Consider the following 21,224-nt stretch of genomic DNA (forward strand, 5'->3'; position numbering starts at 1 on the left):
ATAAATGACATATACTTCCCCTAAAAAAATGTTATATTACAAATATCACCATTTTCATTTATTTTTTACAAAAAAATAATTTGAACTCCCCAAAATACCATTAATAGAATAAATATTTATTTACTATTTTATTTAAAAAAAATCAAAATCTCTCTTTATAAAAAAAAATCCTTAACTTTTATAATGAAAGTTTTTAATTTTTTTTTTTTGTATATAGAATAGAAAATAAAAAAATTATTTCATTAAGGGTATTTTGGGGAGTTTAAATTTTTTTTTTTTGTAAAAAGTAAACGAAAAATGTGATATTTGTAATATAACATTTTTTTAAGGGAGATATATGTCATTTATATTAAGCTCTAAGGATATACCTGATATTTTTAAAAATTGAAGGATAAATCTCGTATTTCGATTAAACATAAGGGATACTGTTGATTTTTTCTCTAAAATGAAATTTTTGCTATCATAGAAAGAGTAAAAGAGTTAAGGGATTGACTAATTGCACTTAAACAAATTCTTCTAAAATTCAAGTAGAAAATATTATTGAATAAGTACAAAAAGTCCAAAAGGTTTTGATTTAGAACAGGGAATTATTGACGAGTGCGAAACTATCCCAAATCCCCAATTATCGTCAAAAATCCTCAAAGTTCAAACTTCAAACCACCATCGTCAGTCGGTCAGCTTTTCTCCGTTCGACTCTCTTTCCCGATCTAGGGTTTCGAATTAGGGTTAAGTTTTCCATGTCGAAGAGAAAGTTCGGATTCGAAGGCTTCGGAATAAACCGGCAATCGACCTTCGACTTCGAACGCTCTCAACAGCAGCCTCAGAGACTCTACGTTCCTTCTCCGTCGTCTCGGTCCCACGCCCACGACAACTATGAGGATACCGACCTCGACAACATCGACTACGAAGAGAACGAAGCTCTGAAGGACGATTCCGTCGCCGGAGAGGACGATGAAATCGATCCGCTCGACGCGTTCATGGCAGGGATCGACGCGGAGGTGAAGTCGGCGCCGGAGCCGAAGGCGAAGCCGAGGATCGAGGATAAGTATAGGGACGAGGACGAGGACGATCCGATGGAGAGCTTTCTTAGGGCGAAGAAGGACCTAGGGCTCACTCTGGCGTCGGAGGCGCTGAGAGCTGGTTACAACTCCGATGAGGAGGTTTACGCGGCGGCGAAGGCGGTGGATGCTGGTTTGATCGAGTATGATTCAGATGACAATCCGGTGGTCTTGGATAAGAGGAAGATCGAGCCGATTCCTGCGCTTGATCATAGCTCCGTCGACTACGAGCCTTTCACCAAGGATTTCTACGAAGAACGAGATTCGATATCCGGTGAGTTTTGTTTAGTTTTCGTCTTGATTTCTTGGAATACACTCATTACCATGTGGTGGTTCTGCTTCTAAGTCTGCTCATTCGTTGTACTTGTTGTGTAATTTTGAGAGAGTTAGTTTCCGGTTAAAACTCAGGATGAGTTTGGAATTTTTTTATTTTTAGATTTATAGTGAGGTTCCGTTTTCGGTTGAATAAATTGAATTCCTTTTACTTCTCGCTTGGAATACAACAATTGCTTTTGAATGACGAAGCTCTTAGCTTTTACTTGGGAGTTGCATTTTTACTGAAGACTTTTCTTAAATACCCCAAATGGTTGGTGAAACTTTGATTTTTGTCTGATGCGGTGATAAATTCTTAGGGATGAGCGATCAAGACGTGGCTGCATATCAAAAGAGCTTGGGAATTCGTGTCTCGGGTTTCGACGTACCGAGGCCAGTCAAGGAATTTGAAGATTGTGGGTTTTCTCCGCAACTCATGAGTGCTATCAAGAAACAAGGTTACGAAAAGCCGACATCGATCCAATGCCAGTCTTTCCCCATCGCGCTTTCTGGGAGGGATGTTATCGGTATAGCCAAGACTGGTTCAGGTAAGACCGCCTCGTTTGTTCTTCCTATGATCGTCCATATCATGGACCAGCCTGAACTTGCGAAAGAAGAGGGTCCGATCGGAGTCATATGCGCGCCCACTAGAGAGCTAGCTCACCAGATTTACTTGGAGTGCAAGAAATTTTCGAAATCGCACGGAATACGTGTCTCTGCTGTGTATGGTGGCATGTCCAAACTCGAACAGTTCAAAGAGCTGAAGGCAGGGTGTGAAATAGTTGTTGCTACTCCCGGGAGATTGATTGACATGCTCAAAATGAAAGCAGTGACGATGTCAAGGGCGACTTACTTGGTACTCGACGAAGCCGATCGGATGTTTGACCTCGGATTCGAGCCACAGATTAGATCCATCGTCGGTCAGATTAGGCCAGATCGTCAAACCCTACTGTTTTCCGCGACGATGCCCGGAAAAGTAGAAAAGTTAGCTAGAGAAACTCTGACCGACCCCGTAAGAGTCACGGTCGGAGAGGTCGGAATGGCCAACGAGGATATCACACAGGTCGCCGAGGTGATTCCTTCAGACGCCGAGAAGCTACCTTGGCTGCTGGAGAAGCTACCCGGGATGATCGACGAAGGCGACGTCTTAGTCTTTGCCTCGAAGAAGACCACTGTGGACGAGATCGAATCGCAGCTGTCACAAATGGCTTTCAAAGTCGCTGCACTTCACGGGGACAAAGACCAGTCTTCCCGAATGGATATCTTGCAGAAGTTCAAATCAGGCGTCTTTCACGTCCTCGTTGCAACCGACGTCGCCGCTCGCGGTCTCGATATCAAGTCGATCAAGTCGGTCGTGAACTTCGATATCGCGAGGGACATGGACATGCATGTGCACCGTATCGGTAGGACGGGCCGCGCTGGGGATAAAGACGGAACCGCGTACACCCTCGTAACCCAGAAAGAGGCTCGCTTTGCCGGCGAGTTGGTCAACAGCCTGGTTGCCGCCGGTCAGAACGTGTCCGCCGAGCTTATGGATCTCGCCATGAAGGTAATGAATTTCTCTCATCGGGATTCCATAATTCTGTAATGTGTTCCCAGCTATAAGAACTAACAAATGTAAGTTATTCTGTTTAGCTTTTTATTGATGCTTGTACATCAGAATTTGTCCAGCGTTTTTTTTCCCTCTGGAAACTATTGAAACGCGATAATCCACGTCATATTATATTGCGTGACTGGTAAATTGAATATTTATCTTTAATCACCAGGACGGAAGATACAGATCGAAGCGCGATGCTCGAAAAGGAGGTACCTGTTGTTTACCTCACCCTGTCTTACATCTATCAATATTCTTACCTCAACCTCTCTGTTAGTTCTATTAATATTACTTAGCACCGATGGTCCCTGAACGTTTATGCGATTGCCATTTTCGACTAAAATGGTCTTCAACCTGTTAATATTATAGCATTTTATTCCTTTTCTATTTTTTTAAATAAGATAAAAAAACTAGACAACTTAAAACATATTTACTAACTTAAGTAACTTAATTTTATACAATAAATCAATTATATTATATTGTCACTCTAAAAATATAAAATAAAAGTTTAATTTGTTTTTAAGATTAATTAGAGTAAAATTTTGTTTCGATGATATTTTATTAAACTTATAAACAAGTTATTTAAATTTGTGTATATATTTTTAAAAGATCAGAGTTTCTTTTAAAAAAAAAAAATTGTGTATATATTTTAAGTTGTTTAGGTGTGTGTTCACTTAAAAAAAAAAAATAGAAAAGGATTAAAAGGCTTCAAAATCCAGAGGTTGATGAACATTTTGCTTGAATAAACGACTCTTCACACTGATAAGCAAGCTACTTGTGCTTAGTACATGGTCTTTATGAGTAAATAATAATAATAACAATTTGTGCAGGTGGGAAAAAAGGTAAAAGTAGAGGCGGTGGTGGTGGCAGTGCCGGTCGGGGTGTTCGTGGTGTAGATTTTGGTTTGGGCATAGGTTACAATACAGAATCGAACAACGCTCCGCCTAGTAATCCGGCTCCTCCGGCGCGATCCGCGGCGGTGAATTCTCTGAGGACGGGAATGATGGGCCAATTCAAGAGTAGCTTCGTTGCTGCTGCCTCGTCGCATTCCCCGAGTCACGGTTCCAATTCGCCGGCTAATCAGAGACCTGTTTTACGCGGCTTCGTATCGGGTGGCTCGATCGGGCCTTCTGCGAGTTCACATTCAAATCCGAGACCTGCGTTACGTGGTTTTGTGTCGGGTGGTTCGATCGGCGGCGATGGGAACAGATCTCAAACTACCCATTCAACTGTGTATGCCCCGGCTTCGGACTCCGTTCAAAACCCCATTGAAAATGCAACCCGAAGGGACTCGGAAAGGTTGGTCATACCTTTTCAGCTTTTCTTTAACGTCTTTACATGTATAAACTTTGTGATACGACCCGGGATACTTAAGGAACACGAACAGTAATATTAGTGATAAATTCGGTTCAGTATTTGAGAGATGATATAATCCCTCAACAGCTGTGGTAATCCTAATTAAAAAAATATAAATTAAGTTAGATAGATATATTACTAATTTACCCTTCCGTTTTTGTGTTCTGTTTTTTCTATTGCAGTTCTAGAGATAGGCCTCGAGAAAGGCGGAGAGCTTCGGGTTGGGATCGTTGAAAACTATACTTGATGGTCCTGCTTGAACATGAGGTCTAGTCTTGGATTGTCTATAATTTTTCGATTTTGCTTGTTGAGTTTTGTAATTTTTTCTAGTTTATTTTATTTAATTCCCTGTAAGCACTTTTTCAGGCTCGCTGATATGTATTGGTTTTGTTATCTTTGCAACTCAAAAGGAAAGTTGGAAAATTATGAGCACTAACACAAACATATTTTGGTTTTTATTCCAATATATAAAAAACTGAAAAAAATAATTTTATGGTCTGTCCCGCATATGGTTGTAGTAATTTAATTCAGAGAGTCATATTTTCACGAGCTAAAATTCCTATATTACAATTTTTTTCATTCAAAATACAAGTAAAGCTTGGATTGACAAATGAAATCAAGTAGTAAAAAAAAAATATATGCTTGATGCAAATTTATATATATACACACGCTTGCATAAGAAGAAAGAGGTGACAAGAATGGTCAATTCTTTTTGTTAATACTGGGGAGATTTTTCCTCCAGGGAAAGAGCCTGTAGAACATCTGTACCAGTTCCGAACTTTCTTTTTCTTCATCGATGAATTCTCGAAAGATTCAGTCTTACAAGTCTACTACTGTTTGTGTTTGTGTTTGTGTTTTTTTTTTTTTTTTTTTTTTTTTTTCATTCTAAAATTGAAAAGAAGAAACTCTGAAGCTACTTCAAGCCTTAGGACATTGCTCCACGTTTCTGTTACTGGAAAGTTCTCGACGCCTGCTTGCGTTAGGGCATATCTCCAAGCACGGCTCATTGAGAACCACATCATTCTCAAGCGCCGGAGGAAGTACACCGAATTTGAACTGTCACATGTAATAATTCTCTCAACCAAATTATTACATTTTACTTTTTGAAATTTAGATCACTCAAGCAATTTAAGTCATTTTCAAGTTAGATTATTGTAAAATAGCCATTGTTATACAATTGTTGAAGAACTAGCCAAACTAGCCAAAAGAATTCACTGCATTCAAATTTGAATATGCAATTTGATCGAGTTATCTACATAATGTGAAACACCAACTATTTTACTATTTTTTTTTTTCAACACCTCTATTTCATTTAGTTTCTCTACATGTAAATATTTTCTTATTTTACCTGGCAACTATAATCTGTGAAGTTTGGCTCCATCAGCAGAGGAACTCCCATGTAATCCTGGAAGAAAGACTGAGCCAAAGAAATAAAAAACATAAACTCCACGATATACATATGTATAATCATACCATCTCTACGCTGATCATCAAATTTACCTGAGTTGGAAGTTTACAAGTATTAATACAAATCCCTACACATTTGCTTTCTTCCAAGTACTTACACCTCTCCACAAACACCTACACCATTACATCACCATCGCAACTTAACAACTATATCTATATATATATATATATATATATATATATATAGGTCTTCTACTTAAATTAAATAGCCAATCGAAACTAATAGAAGAGTAAAATAGCCAAAGTTTGTCTAAGATTAGTGAAATATCCTTAAATTTCAAGAGGTAATAATCTTTTTTGACCATGTCAATAAATTTATATACAAAGGTAGATACCTGTATACAATGTAAAAAAATAAAAAAAAATAAACAATGTCTTTAGCTATTTTGGTAAAAATAATTACGAATCGTGGCTATTTTGCTAAACTTCTAAAACCCGAGCTAACTTTCGTACAAATTTTTCATATGATACATAATATTATTTAGATATAAACATTCAAACACTAAATGGAAATGGCAACCAAGAAAACATGAGACCTTTTTTTCTTACCCCGCTTTCGCACGGAGTTCCATCGGGAAGATCGATGGAATTGACTACGCAATGACCCATCAGCCATTGGCAAGTGATTGCTGTCACTCTTGCTTCAACAACAAGCAATCAATTAATCAACCAACCAAAAAAAAAAAAAAGACTATCCAGAGACTCAGAATCTGAAACTCACCGACCATAACCGCAGCCAGTTTTCCTCCGGCCAATGGAGATACGAGCATTTTGTACAGCTCCAACAGCCATGAAGGAAACAGAGCTCTCAATACCCTTACCTGTTTTTAAAATGATTTATTTTGATTACTTATTGCTGACTTGTGGGGATTGAATTATTTTGATTACTTTTATTTATTAGTTAACTATGATTTTATTGAGTACCAATCAGTAATTACCCAATTTTTTAGGGTACTATATAAAGCTAAGCTTGTAATTCCTTTTGAGTTTTTTTGTTTCTCTATCTAGGCTTATTTGGTGATAATGTAACCTTTGGTTTGATTTTATTTATTTATTTATTCTTTAAAGTAGATATTATTATTGACACATACTTAGAGTTAAAAGCATGAAAGATATTATGATTATAAAGCTAAACAAGAAGAAGATTAAAAAAAAAAAATTGTAAGTGAGAGTGAAAGAAAGTACCGAAGCCTCTTTGGTATCTGAGTTGGTTCTGCTCTTCATGACCAGACGATTCACAACTTCGATTAGTCCCTCGTACCCAGCTTTATCCGAATCCCATCCAACTTCCTGTTTTTATTTATTGATTCAATCAAACAATCCTCAAGAACAACCATGGTCCAGCTTATTGTAAAAAGTATTAATAATTAATCACCTGAACCATTTTTGTTCTAAAAACGTTGAGGAACAGATCGTCGAACACACTAGGTTTGTATTCGATCTTCGAAGAAGAAGAAGAAGAAGAAGCGATGGCATTGCTTTCGTGTCTTACCTGAGACGATGAATTGGATTAAAATGGTCAAAGAGAGAATGAAAAATGAAAAGGAACACAAGAGAAGATTTGTATATTGGTTGAACAAACCGGTCCGACGAGGGCGCGAAAAGCGCGTTTCCGATTAGGGCTCGAAGACGGGCTTGAGAGGTGAAGTGTAATTGTTGAACAAAAGGAAGAAGAAGAAGAAGAAGAATTGGTGAGGGAGCCAAAACGATGAACCAACATTTTCACTCTCTCTGCTTTTGTCTGTTCCGTCACAACCCACAAATCACAACCCAACTGTATTTAAAAATAATATCAATAATAATAGCAATTGATTTTGAGTCCCAAGACCCACGACCACCATAGATATCTGCTTAAGTAATTCTATTCATTAAATGTTATCTCGGAATATATTTATTTAGAAAAAATTAGTCATATCATATACAAAATAGCTGGAGTCACATCGTAAAAAATAAACAATTTATTTTTATCACATGGTTAAAACATTTTATGAAATCTAGTACTTATACATTTTTATAAAATTTAAATATTTAATTAATTTTACACAAGCATTAAATAATTTACAAATAGATTAATTTAAATGGATTATTTAGCAATAATATCCACATATTTATTGAAATAATAATTTTTTTTCTCGAACTTTGAAAAACGACTTTATCTTAATTTTGAATTAAATCAACGATCTCAATTGGGATCCGGTCCGATTTTTAAGATATGGGAAAATTAAAGTATAATCACAATTTTGATAAATTAAATAAATGTTTATTTTTAATTTTCGTAGAGTTTAAAAAAAATACATAACTCGTGGTCCAAATTTTTATTTTTAGTAAATTTTTGAATGCCTGGACGGACTACTATATTGACATCAATAAAGATTTATTTCTAATATGTGGTATATTTTAAATTAATGTGGTTGCTATAAAATTAACTGATATTTAAAATTTATGTCCATTCTTTAAGAAATACTCTAAAATAAAGACTCTAAAATGAACTTTTCCATTAACATAGATAGAAGAGGCAAAGCCTCTTCCATCTTTAATCCTATGATCGTCACGTGACGCTTCCAGGATGCGACACGTGCGCCTCTTCCATCTTTAATCCTATGATCGTCACGTGACGCTTCCAGGATGCGACACGTGGCGGTCCTTTTTATATCTTTTGTTTTTTTTTTCTTCCGGGTTTTAACTTTTTTTTTTGTTTTCTTCCTTCCGGGTTTTTTTTTTTTTTTTTTTTTTTTTTTTTTTTTTTTTTTTTTTCAGAATTTAACTTTTTTTTATATATTTTTTCTTTTTCTTTCCCCCGGTTTTTATATTTTTTTTCTCGGCTTTTAAATTTTTTTTCCCTCTCATCAATATATTTTGTATCTTTTTTATTTATATTTTTTTCTATCTCTTTCATCAATATATTTTGTATAATTTTTTTTATGTATATTATACTCATAATTGCTAATATTATATTATATCGATAACATACATTATCCTTTATTTTTTTTCTTTCTGCCTTTAATTTTTTTTCCCTCTCTCATCAATATATTTTTTTATATCTTTATTTATTTATCCATAACATACTAATAAGAGGCAATGCACCTTTAACTTTCAATCTAGTTCCGTCACGTGGCGCTGCTAGGTGGCGACTTTAATTTTTTTTTTTTGTCCCTTCTCTCATCAATATATTTTGTATATTTTTTTATTTATATTTTTTTCGCCCTCTTTCATCAATATCCTTTGTATAATTTTTTTATGTATATTATCATCATAATTACTAATACTATATTATATTATATCAAGGGCACTGTAGCGAAATAGCCAAAATGAAACTATGAAATTTGTTTTAGCCTATATTTCACAACTTTTAGGGATATAGCCAACAGACTTATGTGGCAATAATTAAGGTCTGATTTACCATTATTTATTAACAAATTCGTCACTTTCTCTCTCCTACTTTTTTCCTACACTTTTTTTTTACATAAAAACTTCAAAAAACCATATCTATCTCATATGAACTCGAAATTGAGTGATTCCAAATCCTACAGATGCGTGACGCCGAGATCTTCAAAAATTGATCCATTGTGTTTGATGAAAAATCATGTTTAATACCATAGATGTAGAAAAATCATGTTACTATTTTAAATATAGAAATAACTGGAAATTTTTGAAATTATCAAAAAAATAAATGGAAACGTAACTATGATGCATTAAACATAATTTTTCATCAAACATAATGGGTCTATTTTTGAAGATCTCGACGCCAAGAATTTGTAGGATCTGAAATCACTCAATTTCGAGTTCGTATGAGAAAGATACGAATTTTTGAAGTTTTGATGCAAAAAAAATTATTTAAAAAAAAAATAGGAGAGAGAAAGTGACGAATTTGTTAATAAATAAGGGCAAATCAGACGTTAATTATTGCCACATAAGCCATTTGGCTATATCCCTAAAAATTGTCAAACATAGGATAGATCCAAAATCACATGTTTAAAGTGGCTTAATTACTTACAAATCTCTTATATCAATAACATACATTATCCTTTATTTTTTTTTTCATGACCTTTAAGTTTTTTTTCCCTCTCTCATCAATATATTTTGTATATATTTTTTATTTAATTTTTTTCTCTCGCTTTCATTAATATATTTTATATAATTTTTTATGTATATTATAATCATAATTACTAATATTATATTATACTATACCAATTACATACGTTATTTTAAGTATATGTTATTATATATCTATAACATAGTTAATAAGGAGCAACTTCTCCCCCACATGCATCCTATGGCCACCACATGGCCCCGCTAGATGGCGACACGTGGCGGGGGGTTTTTTTTTTTTGTGCTTCTTCTTCTTCTTTTTTCAGCTGTCATATTTTTCCCCCTCTTTCATAAATATATTTTGTATAATTTTTTTTTATGTATGTTAATTTTTTTTCCTCCCTCTCTTATCAATATATTTTGTATAATTTTTTTTTTTGTATATTATAATCATAATTACTAATACTATATTAGACTATACCAATAACAAACGTTATTTTGGTTATATTTTTTACGATATGTTATTATTATTATAATATATATATATATATATATATATATATATATATTATTCTTGGAAAAACTATGTGGTATTAATATTACACGTAGATTTTATATTTAATTGTTTGATGTATAATACACTTTTGCAATTTAACATAACAATATTTATTATTAATATAAATATAAGAATTTTTTTTCTTTCTATTTCTTTATATATATTTTTTTAACTTCTTTTATCAAAATTAACTTCAACTTTTACTTACCTAATTTTTTTTTGCCCATAATGCTTCTAAGAAATCTGACAAATAGGAAATTATGCAGTATTTTAAAAACTTTTGAATCATAAAAGAGTTTTTTCTACTTTTTTATTTTATTTTTTAAACATCATTGACAACGATTTTCCTAGATTTAATTTAATAAAATTAAAAGTCTTAAACTTATTTTATTTTCTTTATTTTTATTTCTCACTTTCTTTAAGAAAACAATAATAATTTTGCTGACTCCCGCATCGCGTGTTTATTCAACTAGTATTATTAGAAGTTAGAACAGAAACTATGTCATATCGTCTGTAAGAGACATGTATAGCTGTCAGGGTCGGCCCGAACTCATCCGGGACCCTTGCCGAATAAACATTTTGGGGTCTTTTGATAACAATAAAAAATTAAATATAAAACAAAAAATTTAATAACATTAAATACATAAATTTTTTTTGGGGTCTATCCACATATGGGGCCCTAGGCCTGGGTCTAGCCCGCCTTACCTCAAGGCCGGCCCTGATAGCTGTAGATTTGCAGACGATATGACATCTTTTGAATAATATTAATATAGGAGATTGCTACATTTCTTAAACAAGCTGGGTTCTATCATTTTCCTTGCTAGAATATTTACTCATTATCGGATAATTTTATTAGCTGAATTTATCTGATATTCAAGCCGCACGAGTCAGACTGTTAGAACTTAGAACTTGTGATATGACTGAAGATAAATTGCACACCAATCACGGTGATTCACGGCTCATATTTATTTATACATTGCACTTCTTTACCGTCTCCAAAGAAAGAACAAAAAAAAAAAAAAAACTACCAGAAAAGAGAAAAAAAAAAATGAATGGGCCAATACATGTAAAACGTTCGAATCTTGATTGAAGATTTGGCTACCAAATATAAGATATGCAGACATTTATTAAAGCAGTTGCAATGGAGATCTCCTAGTGATATTAACTTTTATTATAACTAATCACCGCCACTGTCATGTAATTAATAAACATAAAACAAATTATATATATGAGCAAGCAAGAACAAAATCAAGAAAAATAAAGATGTTTATGTAGCAATATAAACAAAATAAACATGTTATTAGCATATATAAAAGTAAATAAGAATTGCAGTAGTAGTGTAAGGGTGACTGATGAGGATGTAGTAAGTAAGAGACTAAGAAGTGAAGTGGAATCCATAATCTGCTATGTCGATGTCGCTGAGTTGCTGTGAGGGCCCGCCGTACCAGAACGACATGTAGTCTGGGTGTTCATGAACGAGATTGTCATATTGAGGAAGCTGGAAGTTGGTGTCGTTGCACGATGACAAGTCCAAACCCGCGCCGTCCAGGAAATCCAGATCTTCCCAATTAATGTCGTTTCCTTTCCCCGAATCCGTCTCCTCGGCCGGAGAGAGAGAAGCAATGTTGTTGTTGCACTTTACCAAGGAAAACGACATGTCGTTTTCCTCACCACCACTCCCACTAGAAGAAGCGGAGGAGGAGGGGATGAAAGGCACAATATCGTTTTCTTGACCACCGCTCCTCCTAGAAGAAGCGGAGGACGAGGGGATGAAAGGCACAATGTCGGTTTCTTGACCACCGCTCCCACTAGAAGAAGCGGAGGACGAGGGGATGAAAGGCACAATGTCGTTTTCTTGACCGGCGGAGGGGTTCGCCAACTTCCGGCGAACTTTGTGAAGAAGGTTCAAGTACTTGGCCTTGATTTTCTCCAACTCTGCCACGCTATGGCAATTCTCGTGCTCCTCTCTTCTCGAACGGTCTTGCTTTCGAACCTTAGCCCTAAAAGCTTGAAGCTCCGACGCTTTCCTCTTCCATCCGGCAGCGGAATCGTTCTTCTCCGGCGGCGTGGTTGTGGAAGCGTTGGCGTAGCGGCGGAGAACTTGGTCGACGGAGGAGTGGCCGAACGAGAATGTGTTGCCGGACTGAGACACCACCAACACCGCCACCTCAGCGTCGCATTTCGTGCACAGCTCCGACGCCTTTCGGATCAGAGCTGTCCGTCGCTTCGAGAACGAAACCAGTAGATTTTTGGCGGCTTTGGGCTCTTTCGTCGGCGTCGCCATGGAAGAAAGTTTAATTAGATGAGAGAGAGAGAGAGAGAGAGAGTAGTGAAAAGTGACATAGAGCCCTAGCTCATTTATACACGCGAGTACTTTCTAATTCTGACTCTTGAGAATGTGATCGTTCGTAGTATGTTCGCATGTTGTAAAACGGAAAGTTGCTACCTTAACGGAAAGTAGAGAGAGAGAGAGTGTGTTGAGAACATGTTATGTTATACATATAATATTATTATTATTATTTTTCGCCGAGTATAATCACCTATTAATTGTTATTTATTTATTTTATTTATATTAATCGATATTTTTTTCGCCGATGCCGGCTTTGCGCTCCGTCGTCGGCATCGAAGAAAGCTTAGAATGAGAGAGGGAGAGAGAGTAGTAAAAACCCTAGCTCATTTATATAGAGATCTCTTTATATTACTTTCTAATATTGATGCATCTGATCATGTGATCATTCATACATGATACATGTATTGTATATTTCGAACATATTTTGTGCTCTAAGAGCATCTCCACTGGAGCGCCAAATCCCAGCTATTATAGCGTGGGTGCTCCAGTGGGTCTTCATATCTCACGCTATTATAGCGTGGGATGGAAATTTTGAACAGTGCAGCGCTATTTGTAGCGCTGCACTGTTCACTGCTCTATAAGTTTTAAAATTTGCTCAAATACCCAGATTTTATATAATTATTTAATATTTATCCCTAAAATTATTTAATTTATATAAAATTTAATATTTAGCATAATTTAAAAGACAACAATATTTTAAAATACAACAATGATATATGCACATTGCAATAAAATTATAATATTAAAACGGTCATAATAAATTAATATCAAACACAATTACATTAACAATTTTATTTTTTTGTGTTGTAATTTTTATTAATAGAGTGAAAAATAAAGTGAAAAATAGAGTGGGAAATAGAGTTCGATTGGAGAGAAATCACTGTTTACTGAAAAATAGAGTGAGAAATAGAGTGAGAAATAGAGTGATCGGTTGGAGATGGCCTAAAACGGAAAGTAGACTCTATTGACTGTTGATATGCTTATTCGTTTTAGCCAGTAGAGAACGAGCTAATTTACGATTTACATATAATATTATTATTATTTTTTAGCCGTGTATAATTATCAATTTTTCTGTTGCCAGAATTAATTGTTTGTAATCAGCTTTCTTCATTTTCAAGAACGACGTTGCGTTTTGAGATACGACAATTATTTGCAAAACCTACAAACTCAATTCATTGGCCCCCCTCTCTCTCTCTCTCTCTCTCTCTCTCTCTCTCTTTTCTCTTCTCTGAACTTTCAGGAGGAAAACCAGGGACATAGGCGCGAGCGTTGAAATATAGCATATTCGTTTAGGATTATTTATATAATTAATTTATATTAGGGATAATTATAGAGAAAAAAATGTTGGGAAGCCGAACAATGTCGTCGGCGGCGAGCAGAGGCGGGGCGAGCCTTCTGAAGAGACTGCGAGCTGTGGGAGGTCATGGAGTTTGGGAGACTCTGAATCTGTATTCTTCGGAGCGAAAGCGCATCGACAGGTACGAAGTTGAGTCCACAATCAAGCACTTTCGTAAGTTCCGAAAGTTCGAACAAGCTCTCCAGGTTCGTTCGCTTTCTCAATTTCACTTTCAATTTTCAAATTAGAGACACAGTTAGTAGTTCGTTATTTTGACACAGCATTTGATTTCATACCAGTATTGTCAAATAAATCGATGATGATGTTGGTTTAGGCGTTTTAAGCAATTGAAGAAGCAAAAAGAAACAAAGTTCTTGCTCTCTCTGTTACTCTTATTTTTATTTTTTTCCTTTTAAACTATTTGATATCATTAATTAGTGAGTTGAAAGCCATTTTTTTTTACTGCTACTAATTAGCCAATGTTGATCGTGTTTTAGGCCATATCAGGGTAGGATTAAGTCTTGCTTTTTATGTAATTGTTGTTTAGTTTATCCTATTTCAGTTGATTTCAAGGTTGAATGAACTGAGTTGAATTATTCTGATTTGAATTGGTGTTAAGATAATGGAATGGATGGAGATGAGAAAGATGGAATACTCTCGGGCGATGCGATTAGATCTGATATCGAAAGCGAAAGGGGTATCGGCCGCAGAGCATTACATGAAAAACCTTCCGTCCGCTGAGCAGAACCGCAACACTTACGGAGCTCTTCTGAACAGTTACTGCGCGGAGGCAGCGGAGCAGGAAGCCCTCGACATATTTGCGGAGATGATTCAGCTGGGCTTCGTCACAACCTCTCTCCCTTTCGACAACCTCATGACAATGTTCCTCAAGCTCCGACGCTACGACACAATCCCATCTCTGGCTCGCCAAATGAGGGACATGAACATATTCTTCAGCACTTACTCTTACAATTTGTTGATGAAGGCCTTTGCGGGGATGAATGACATTGAAGCCGTCGAGCGAGTCTTGGAGCGGATCCATTTGACCGATTCTCAACGGATCGACTGGACTACGTACAGCAATCTTGCCTCCATATACGCCCACGCCGGACTCTTCAACAAGGCCAAGCTCTCTCTCGCCAAGATCGAGGACATCATGAAGAGGACGGCCAGGACCCGAGAGATGTACCATTTCTTGCTCAGGCTCTATGGTTCGATCACCGAACCCAACTGCGTTTTCAGGGTTTGGAACGTCCTCAATGAAACCCACCCGGGATTCAATAATACGAGCTATCTCGCTCTGCTTCAGGCACTGGACAAGCTCAATGACATCGAGGGCCTGAGGGCTTCCTTTCGAGAGTGGCTCGATCATCATTCCTCGTACGACGTCAGGCTCGCGCACGTCTTCGTCGGAGCTCTTCTCCGTAACAATCTCTACGACGAAGCCTTGCTTGCGTTCGAAGACGCGGCGAAGAGGACAAGCGGCCCGTTTCTGAAGATGAGAGAGATTTTCATGCTCTACTTTCTAAGGATCAGCCGGCCCGATCTGGCTCTAGGCTATTTGGAGGCGAACGCGAACGAGGCTCGGTTCTTGCGTAGAGAAGACAAGGTCGTGAACGCGTTCTTGGACTATTTTGAGAGTTCGAGAGATGTCGATGGTGTCGAACGGGCTTTCGAGACTATGAAGAGGATTTACCCGCCCAATTCAGATGATTACCAAAAGCTGATGAGAATTTACATAGCAGCAGAAAAGCTTGCTCCGGAGATGCGATCCAGGTTGGAGAGAGAGGGTGTTGAAATCAGCCCCGAGCATGAGGATTTGCTTCGAAAGGTTTGCCCCGAGTAGATTAGATTAGATTATGGATCAAACGGTCTATTTGAATTCGAATTTTAGCCTTGTTGTTTCTTGGATAGAAAGTTAGAGATTTTTATTTAATAGTTTGTCACTAGAAATAATTAGTCTTGTGAAAATGTACAGACAACTGTTGCTTTATATATATACTTATTTACTAAGATTTCATTTGATCCTCTGTTTGCTAATAAAACAAGAGAAAATAAGCTTGTCATGTTTTTTGATTGAGAAATAATACGACTGAATGATAATGGAGAGAGTGTTAGGGAGAATCGGAGAAATTCTCATTAGGATAGCCAAACAGATTTACAGAGTATATATAGCTCAAAAAATAAAGGAACGAAGAAGAAAAGATGAAGAGCGGGAAATATATTTTCACGCCCAAATACTAGCACACATCATCTGTGACTAGGATTAGAAAAAGAATAAATAGACCAATAACAAAGTGCCAGGTCATAGTCTCTAATACACCCCCTCAAGGTGGACGGAAAATGTCTTTGAGGGACATCTTGGCCACAAAACTTCGAAGAAGTGGAGCTGGGAGAGGTTTCGTAAAGACGTCGGCGAGCTGGTGTTGAGTTCGGACTGGAAGAAGCTTCAAGACACCCGAACGAAGATGATCACGGACGAAGTGACAATCGATCTCGATGTGTTTGGTACGCTCGTGGAACGCTGGATGTGAAGCAAGGTAGACAGCAGCCTGATTATCGCAGAAAAGAGTCGTCGGAGAAGACGGCGGAAATCCAAAATCAGTCAGCAGTTGTCGTAACCAGATGAGCTCGCTAGAGGCCAAGGTGAGAGCGTGATACTCGGATTCAGCCGAAGAACGCGAAACAGTGGTTTGCTTCTTGGATTTCCAGGCGATAAGAGAATCATCGAGAAAGACGCAAAAACCAGTGATAGACCGACGAGAGGTCGGACATGTAGCCCAATCAGCATCCGAAAAACCACGAAGGGAGGTTGATGAGGAAGCAGGGTAATAAAGCCCCAGACTTGGCTGACCCTTGATGAATCGAAGTAAGTGATGAGCAGCTTTCAGATGAGCATCACGAGGATAGGATAAGAACTGACTCAAATGATTGACGGAGAGAGTAATATCCGGTCGAGTGATGGTTAAGTAGAGTAATTTCCCGATCAAGCGGCGATAATGAGTGATATCAGTCAACTCAGAGCCACTATCAGCGAAAAGAGTAACCCGTGGATTCATTGGAGTCGATACAGGCTTAGCGTCCAAAAAACCAAAGTCCTCAAGAAGCTGCAAAGCATATTGACGCTGAGAGACGACGATACCAGAGTCAGATCTAGAAACCTCAAGTCCAAGAAAGAATTTCAAGGCTCCCAAGTCTTTCAACTTGAATTGTGAGCTGAGGAAAGTCTTAACCTGGGCAATGATGATGGGACAAGGACCTGCGACAATAATGTCGTCCACATAAAGCAATACAGCGACAAAAGATGGACCGGAACCTCGAGTAAAGAGTGAATAATCGGATTTTGATTGGGTAAAACCATTGTGGAGGATAGCAGCAGTAAATTTGATGTTCCACTGACGAGAGGCTTGCTTCAAGCCATAAATCGATTTATGAAGCTTGCAGACAAGTTTTCCATTCCTTGGCACCCCCTGAACCTTGTATCCCAATGGTAAATCCATGTAAACTTCCTCGAATAAATCGCCATTAAGAAAGGCGTTATTGATATCAAGCTGAGCGAGCTCCCATTTTCGAGAAGCAGCTAAGGCAAGCAATAGCTTTACGGTCACAAGCTTTGCCACATGAGAAAAAGTATCCAGATAATCGATCCCTTCCTGCTGATTATATCCTTTAGCGACCAATCTGGCTTTGTGCCTTGCCAAGCTTCCATCAGAATTGATTTGTTCCTAAAAACCCATCTGCAACCAATTGATTGCTTGTCTGAAGGTAAACGAACAACAGACCAAGTACCATTCTCATGCATAGCCTTGATCTCATCATCCATGGCAAGTCTCCAATATCATGCTTGACAGCCTGGTGATAAAACTGAGGCTCAGACTCAATTGAAACAGCCAGAGCAAAGGCTTTATGGGATTGAGAAAGATTTGTGTAGCTCATGTATTTGGCAAGATTGTGTGGTGAGGTGATGATAGGGTCAGCAGTGGCAATGTTGCAGTGAAAATCCTTCAGGTAGTTTGGTGGATGACTTGGTCTCTTACTTCGTCTGTTGGAAGTAGGTGGAGTAATGGAAGTTGGGATGATATCAGGAACATGTTCAGGGAGGTTATCAATGGAAGTGATTTGTGTTTGAGGGAAGTCTGTGGTTTCATGGGAATTATCAGTGGTGAGGGTAGTGGTATGAAAAGGCTCATCATCAATGAAATGAGGTGAAGATAAGGGTTGAGACAAAGGTAATGAGAGATTGGGGAATGGATCAGGGGTGGATATACAAATGGATTTATTGTGAAATGGAAAAATTTGTTCATGGAATATCACATCACGAGATGTGAATAGTTCTTGTTTTTCCAAATCATATAACCTGTACCCCTTAATTCCTTGAGGATAGCCAAGAAAAACGCATTTTTTTTGCTCGTGGCTCGAACTTGGTTCGGTGTGACTTCAAGGTAGAAGCGTAGACGAGGCTTCCAAAGACTCTCATAGAGTCATAGTCAGGTTTGTGACCATATAGGCATTCAAACGGAGATTTGTGTGATAATAATGGAGTTGGTGTGCGATTGATCAAGAAGGTGGCTGTCAAAACACATTCGGACCAGAATTTTATCGGCACCTGAGACTGAAAAAACAGTGCTCTTGCTACATTCAGTAGGTGTTGGTGCTTTCGCTCCACAACGGAGTTTTGTTGTGGTGATTCCACGCACGAGAACTGATGTAGAATGCCTTGTCTTGAGAAAAAATCTTTGAAGACGCTACTCATGAGCGTTATCTGATCTGAGCTGCTTGATAGACTTTGTAAATTGCGTTTGAATCATTGAACAAAACTTCGGAATGATAGCATGAACATCTGATTTCTGCTTCATAAGAAATATCCAGCAAAAACGAGTGCTATCATCGACTAATGTCAAGAAATATCGGTGACCTGAATGAGAACTCACATGATAAGGTCCCCAAACGTCGCAATGCATCAAATCAAAGCAGTTTTGCGATCGATTATTACAACTCACAAAGGGCAAACGTCTTTGCTTAGCCAGAGGGCAGATCTCACAAGGCTTAGACTTATTTTCAGAATGAAAATTTAAACAATGCCGTAGTGGCTCTAATCTCTTGAACGACAAATGACCGAGCCTGTTATGCCATAATTGAGCTGAGACCTTGTTGACGATGGAATGAACTCCTGGATCAGCTTGATCCATAATGACATACAGGTCCGATTGCATTTCACCCCTGCCAATCGTTTTCATGGTGCTTGTATCCTGAATCACAAGATCAATATCCGTAAACTGAACGACAATCTTGGAATTTGCTGTCAACGCACTCACGGAGAGCAGATTATATTTGAAACCAGGTACAAAAAGCACATCACGAAGAATAAGATCTGTGTTCACTTTGACATCTCCACAATGATGAACTGAAATCACTGTGTGGTTTGGCAAAGTCACTGTTGAATCTCTTAAGGATCTCAGAGACATGAACATGGACTTGTGTGCACAGATATGGCGCGAGGCACCTGAGTCCACAATCCATAGCTTGCTAAAAAAAGGAAAAGCTATTAACAGATTTAATGGAATGAAAGGCACCTGCGATGTATGATGTCTGATTCACATCAGAATTGGAGGTCGAAGCTATGAAGGTGTTGAGCTGGCTTGACAGAAGATTAATCAACTGATGACATTGATCTGAGCTCAGACTTGTCACGGAGTTGATCTGATCATTACGAGCTCCGATTGTACCATTTGCCTCCGCAAGATTGCTTTGACCTTTAACACGAGGCTTGTAACCCGGAGGATAGCCATGAAGCTTGTAACATTTGTCCACCGTGTGTCCAAGTAACTTGCAGTGAGAGCATACAAGTCTTTCTTTCTTGTTGATCTTCTTTAGCGCATCTTCCTTAACAACCATGGCGAGAGCATTTGAGGAATCCAATGGCTTGTTCTCAATTCCGATTGAACGTTGCTTCTCCTCCTGAGTCACCAAGGAGAAAACCTTATTGATTGGTGGAATTGGATCCATCAATAAGACTTGGCTCCTTGCGTTGTTGAAGCTGTCGTTCAATCCCATCAGGAATGCCATGACGTATTCGCTCTGAAGAAACTCAGCCATTTCCTTCATGCCTCCACAAGAACAATGACAAGAGCAATTCGGTCTGAAATTGTTCAATTCCTCCCATAGAGACTTGAGGCGAGTGAAATAATTTGCAACAGATTTCTGATCCTGTGAAATGTTAGCAATTTCACGCCTGATCTGAAAAATCCTAGGACCATTGCTATGTTCAAATCTTTCCTTAAGGTCATTCCAAATCTCAACAGCACAATCACCAAACAATATGCTAGAGGAGATCTCTTTCACCACGGAATTGAGGATCCATGAAATCACGATGTTGTTGTTTCTTTTCCATGAATTGTACAACCGAACATCTGAGATTGAAGGTTTAGGAATTGTACCGTCAACAAAACCGATCTTGTTCTTCACTGAGAGCGCAATTAACATCGATCTGCTCCAGGATGAGTAATTCTCTCCATCTAACAACTGAGACACGAGAGTTGCGCCAGGATTGTCTGAATGATGGAGGAAGAAAGGACTCATTGGATCATCGATCGCTGATTTCTGCGAAGCCGCTTCAGAGGTCGTCTTCTCCAATTGAGCTTCCATGACTTCAAATCGCCGATGCAGAAACTACTGGACAGGACGAGAATTCGATGAAGAGCTTCCGATAAAGAGCTTCAGAGAAGAATGAATTGTTGCGGAATCACCGCTCTGATACCATAATACGACTGAATGATAATGGAGAGAGTGTTTGGGAGAATCGGAGAAATTCTCATTAGGATAGCCAAACAGATTTACAGAGTATATATAGCTCAAAAAATAAAGGAACGAAGAAGAAAAGATGAAGAGCGGGAAAGATATTTTCACGCCCAAATACTAGCACACATCATCTGTGACTAGGATTAGAAAAAGAATAAATAGACCAATAACAAAGTGCCAGGTCATAGTCTCTAATAAGAAAAAAATCTGTTTCTTCAAATTGACCTGCCGTCATAACGAAACATAACTGTGAACTTGTTGTGAACAAAAAAAAAAAAAAAAACATAACTTTGAACGGCAGCCAATATTTACAAAACGACACAAAACATGAAATGCCAATAACCATTATAAACATAGTTGTATTATGA

The 21,224-nt window shown here is 37.7% G+C and overlaps 4 protein-coding genes across 4 annotated transcripts; 2 read left to right on the plus strand and 2 right to left on the minus strand.

Moving 5' to 3' along the window:
• Positions 1-558: 558 nt before the first annotated feature.
• On the plus strand, positions 559-4,823 carry LOC149389917 (P-loop containing nucleoside triphosphate hydrolases superfamily protein). The gene is made up of 5 exons (XM_089621778.1): positions 559-1,332; positions 1,691-2,919; positions 3,137-3,176; positions 3,795-4,263; positions 4,503-4,823. Exons 1-5 carry the CDS (start codon positions 738-740, stop codon positions 4,552-4,554), a joined length of 2,385 nt encoding a protein of 794 aa, XP_089477904.1. The 5' UTR covers positions 559-737; the 3' UTR covers positions 4,555-4,823.
• A 37-nt stretch (positions 4,824-4,860) lies between these two features.
• LOC149389918 (beta-carotene isomerase D27) lies at positions 4,861-7,632 on the minus strand. Its single transcript, XM_089621780.1, has 8 exons — positions 7,370-7,632; positions 7,163-7,279; positions 6,973-7,077; positions 6,509-6,608; positions 6,337-6,428; positions 5,821-5,901; positions 5,669-5,737; positions 4,861-5,376 (listed from the first exon to the last, which is right to left on the minus strand). The coding sequence occupies exons 1-8, from the start codon at positions 7,505-7,507 to the stop codon at positions 5,239-5,241; spliced, it is 840 nt and encodes a 279-aa protein (XP_089477906.1). The 5' UTR covers positions 7,508-7,632; the 3' UTR covers positions 4,861-5,238.
• A 6,262-nt stretch (positions 7,633-13,894) lies between these two features.
• Positions 13,895-16,139, plus strand: LOC149389919 (pentatricopeptide repeat-containing protein At4g01990, mitochondrial-like). The gene is made up of 2 exons (XM_089621779.1): positions 13,895-14,264; positions 14,678-16,139. Exons 1-2 carry the CDS (start codon positions 14,064-14,066, stop codon positions 15,902-15,904), a joined length of 1,428 nt encoding a protein of 475 aa, XP_089477905.1. The 5' UTR covers positions 13,895-14,063; the 3' UTR covers positions 15,905-16,139.
• Positions 16,140-16,385: 246 nt separating this feature from the next.
• LOC149389920 (uncharacterized) lies at positions 16,386-20,703 on the minus strand. Its single transcript, XM_089622763.1, has 4 exons — positions 19,632-20,703; positions 19,175-19,561; positions 17,848-18,194; positions 16,386-17,783 (listed from the first exon to the last, which is right to left on the minus strand). The coding sequence occupies exons 1-4, from the start codon at positions 20,701-20,703 to the stop codon at positions 16,386-16,388; spliced, it is 3,204 nt and encodes a 1,067-aa protein (XP_089478889.1).
• Positions 20,704-21,224: the final 521 nt, after the last annotated feature.

Source organism: Urtica dioica, chromosome 8 (genome assembly GCF_054948205.1).
Source record: "Urtica dioica subsp. dioica isolate 48M chromosome 8, U.dioica_male_clone48M_v1_H2, whole genome shotgun sequence".
Taxonomy (NCBI): Eukaryota; Viridiplantae; Streptophyta; class Magnoliopsida; order Rosales; family Urticaceae; genus Urtica; species Urtica dioica.

Coding starts and splice junctions, on each gene's coding strand:
- LOC149389917 (XM_089621778.1), top strand. CDS start 738: ATGTCGAAGAGAAAGTTCGGATTCGAAGGCTTCGGAATAAACCGGCAA. Junction 2,920..3,136: donor TTATGGATCTCGCCATGAAG/GTAATGAATTTC, acceptor TTTAATCACCAG/GACGGAAGATACAGATCGAA. Junction 3,177..3,794: donor GCGCGATGCTCGAAAAGGAG/GTACCTGTTGTT, acceptor CAATTTGTGCAG/GTGGGAAAAAAGGTAAAAGT.
- LOC149389918 (XM_089621780.1), bottom strand. CDS start 7,507: ATGTTGGTTCATCGTTTTGGCTCCCTCACCAATTCTTCTTCTTCTTCT. Junction 6,609..6,972: donor CAGATACCAAAGAGGCTTCG/GTACTTTCTTTC, acceptor TTTTAAAAACAG/GTAAGGGTATTGAGAGCTCT. Junction 5,377..5,668: donor TCACAGATTATAGTTGCCAG/GTAAAATAAGAA, acceptor TACATGTGACAG/TTCAAATTCGGTGTACTTCC.
- LOC149389919 (XM_089621779.1), top strand. CDS start 14,064: ATGTTGGGAAGCCGAACAATGTCGTCGGCGGCGAGCAGAGGCGGGGCG. Junction 14,265..14,677: donor AGTTCGAACAAGCTCTCCAG/GTTCGTTCGCTT, acceptor ATTGGTGTTAAG/ATAATGGAATGGATGGAGAT.
- LOC149389920 (XM_089622763.1), bottom strand. CDS start 20,703: ATGGAAGCTCAATTGGAGAAGACGACCTCTGAAGCGGCTTCGCAGAAA. Junction 19,562..19,631: donor TCAGACATCATACATCGCAG/GTGCCTTTCATT, acceptor TTGTGGACTCAG/GTGCCTCGCGCCATATCTGT. Junction 17,784..17,847: donor CAAGGCTATGCATGAGAATG/GTACTTGGTCTG, acceptor ATGGGTTTTTAG/GAACAAATCAATTCTGATGG.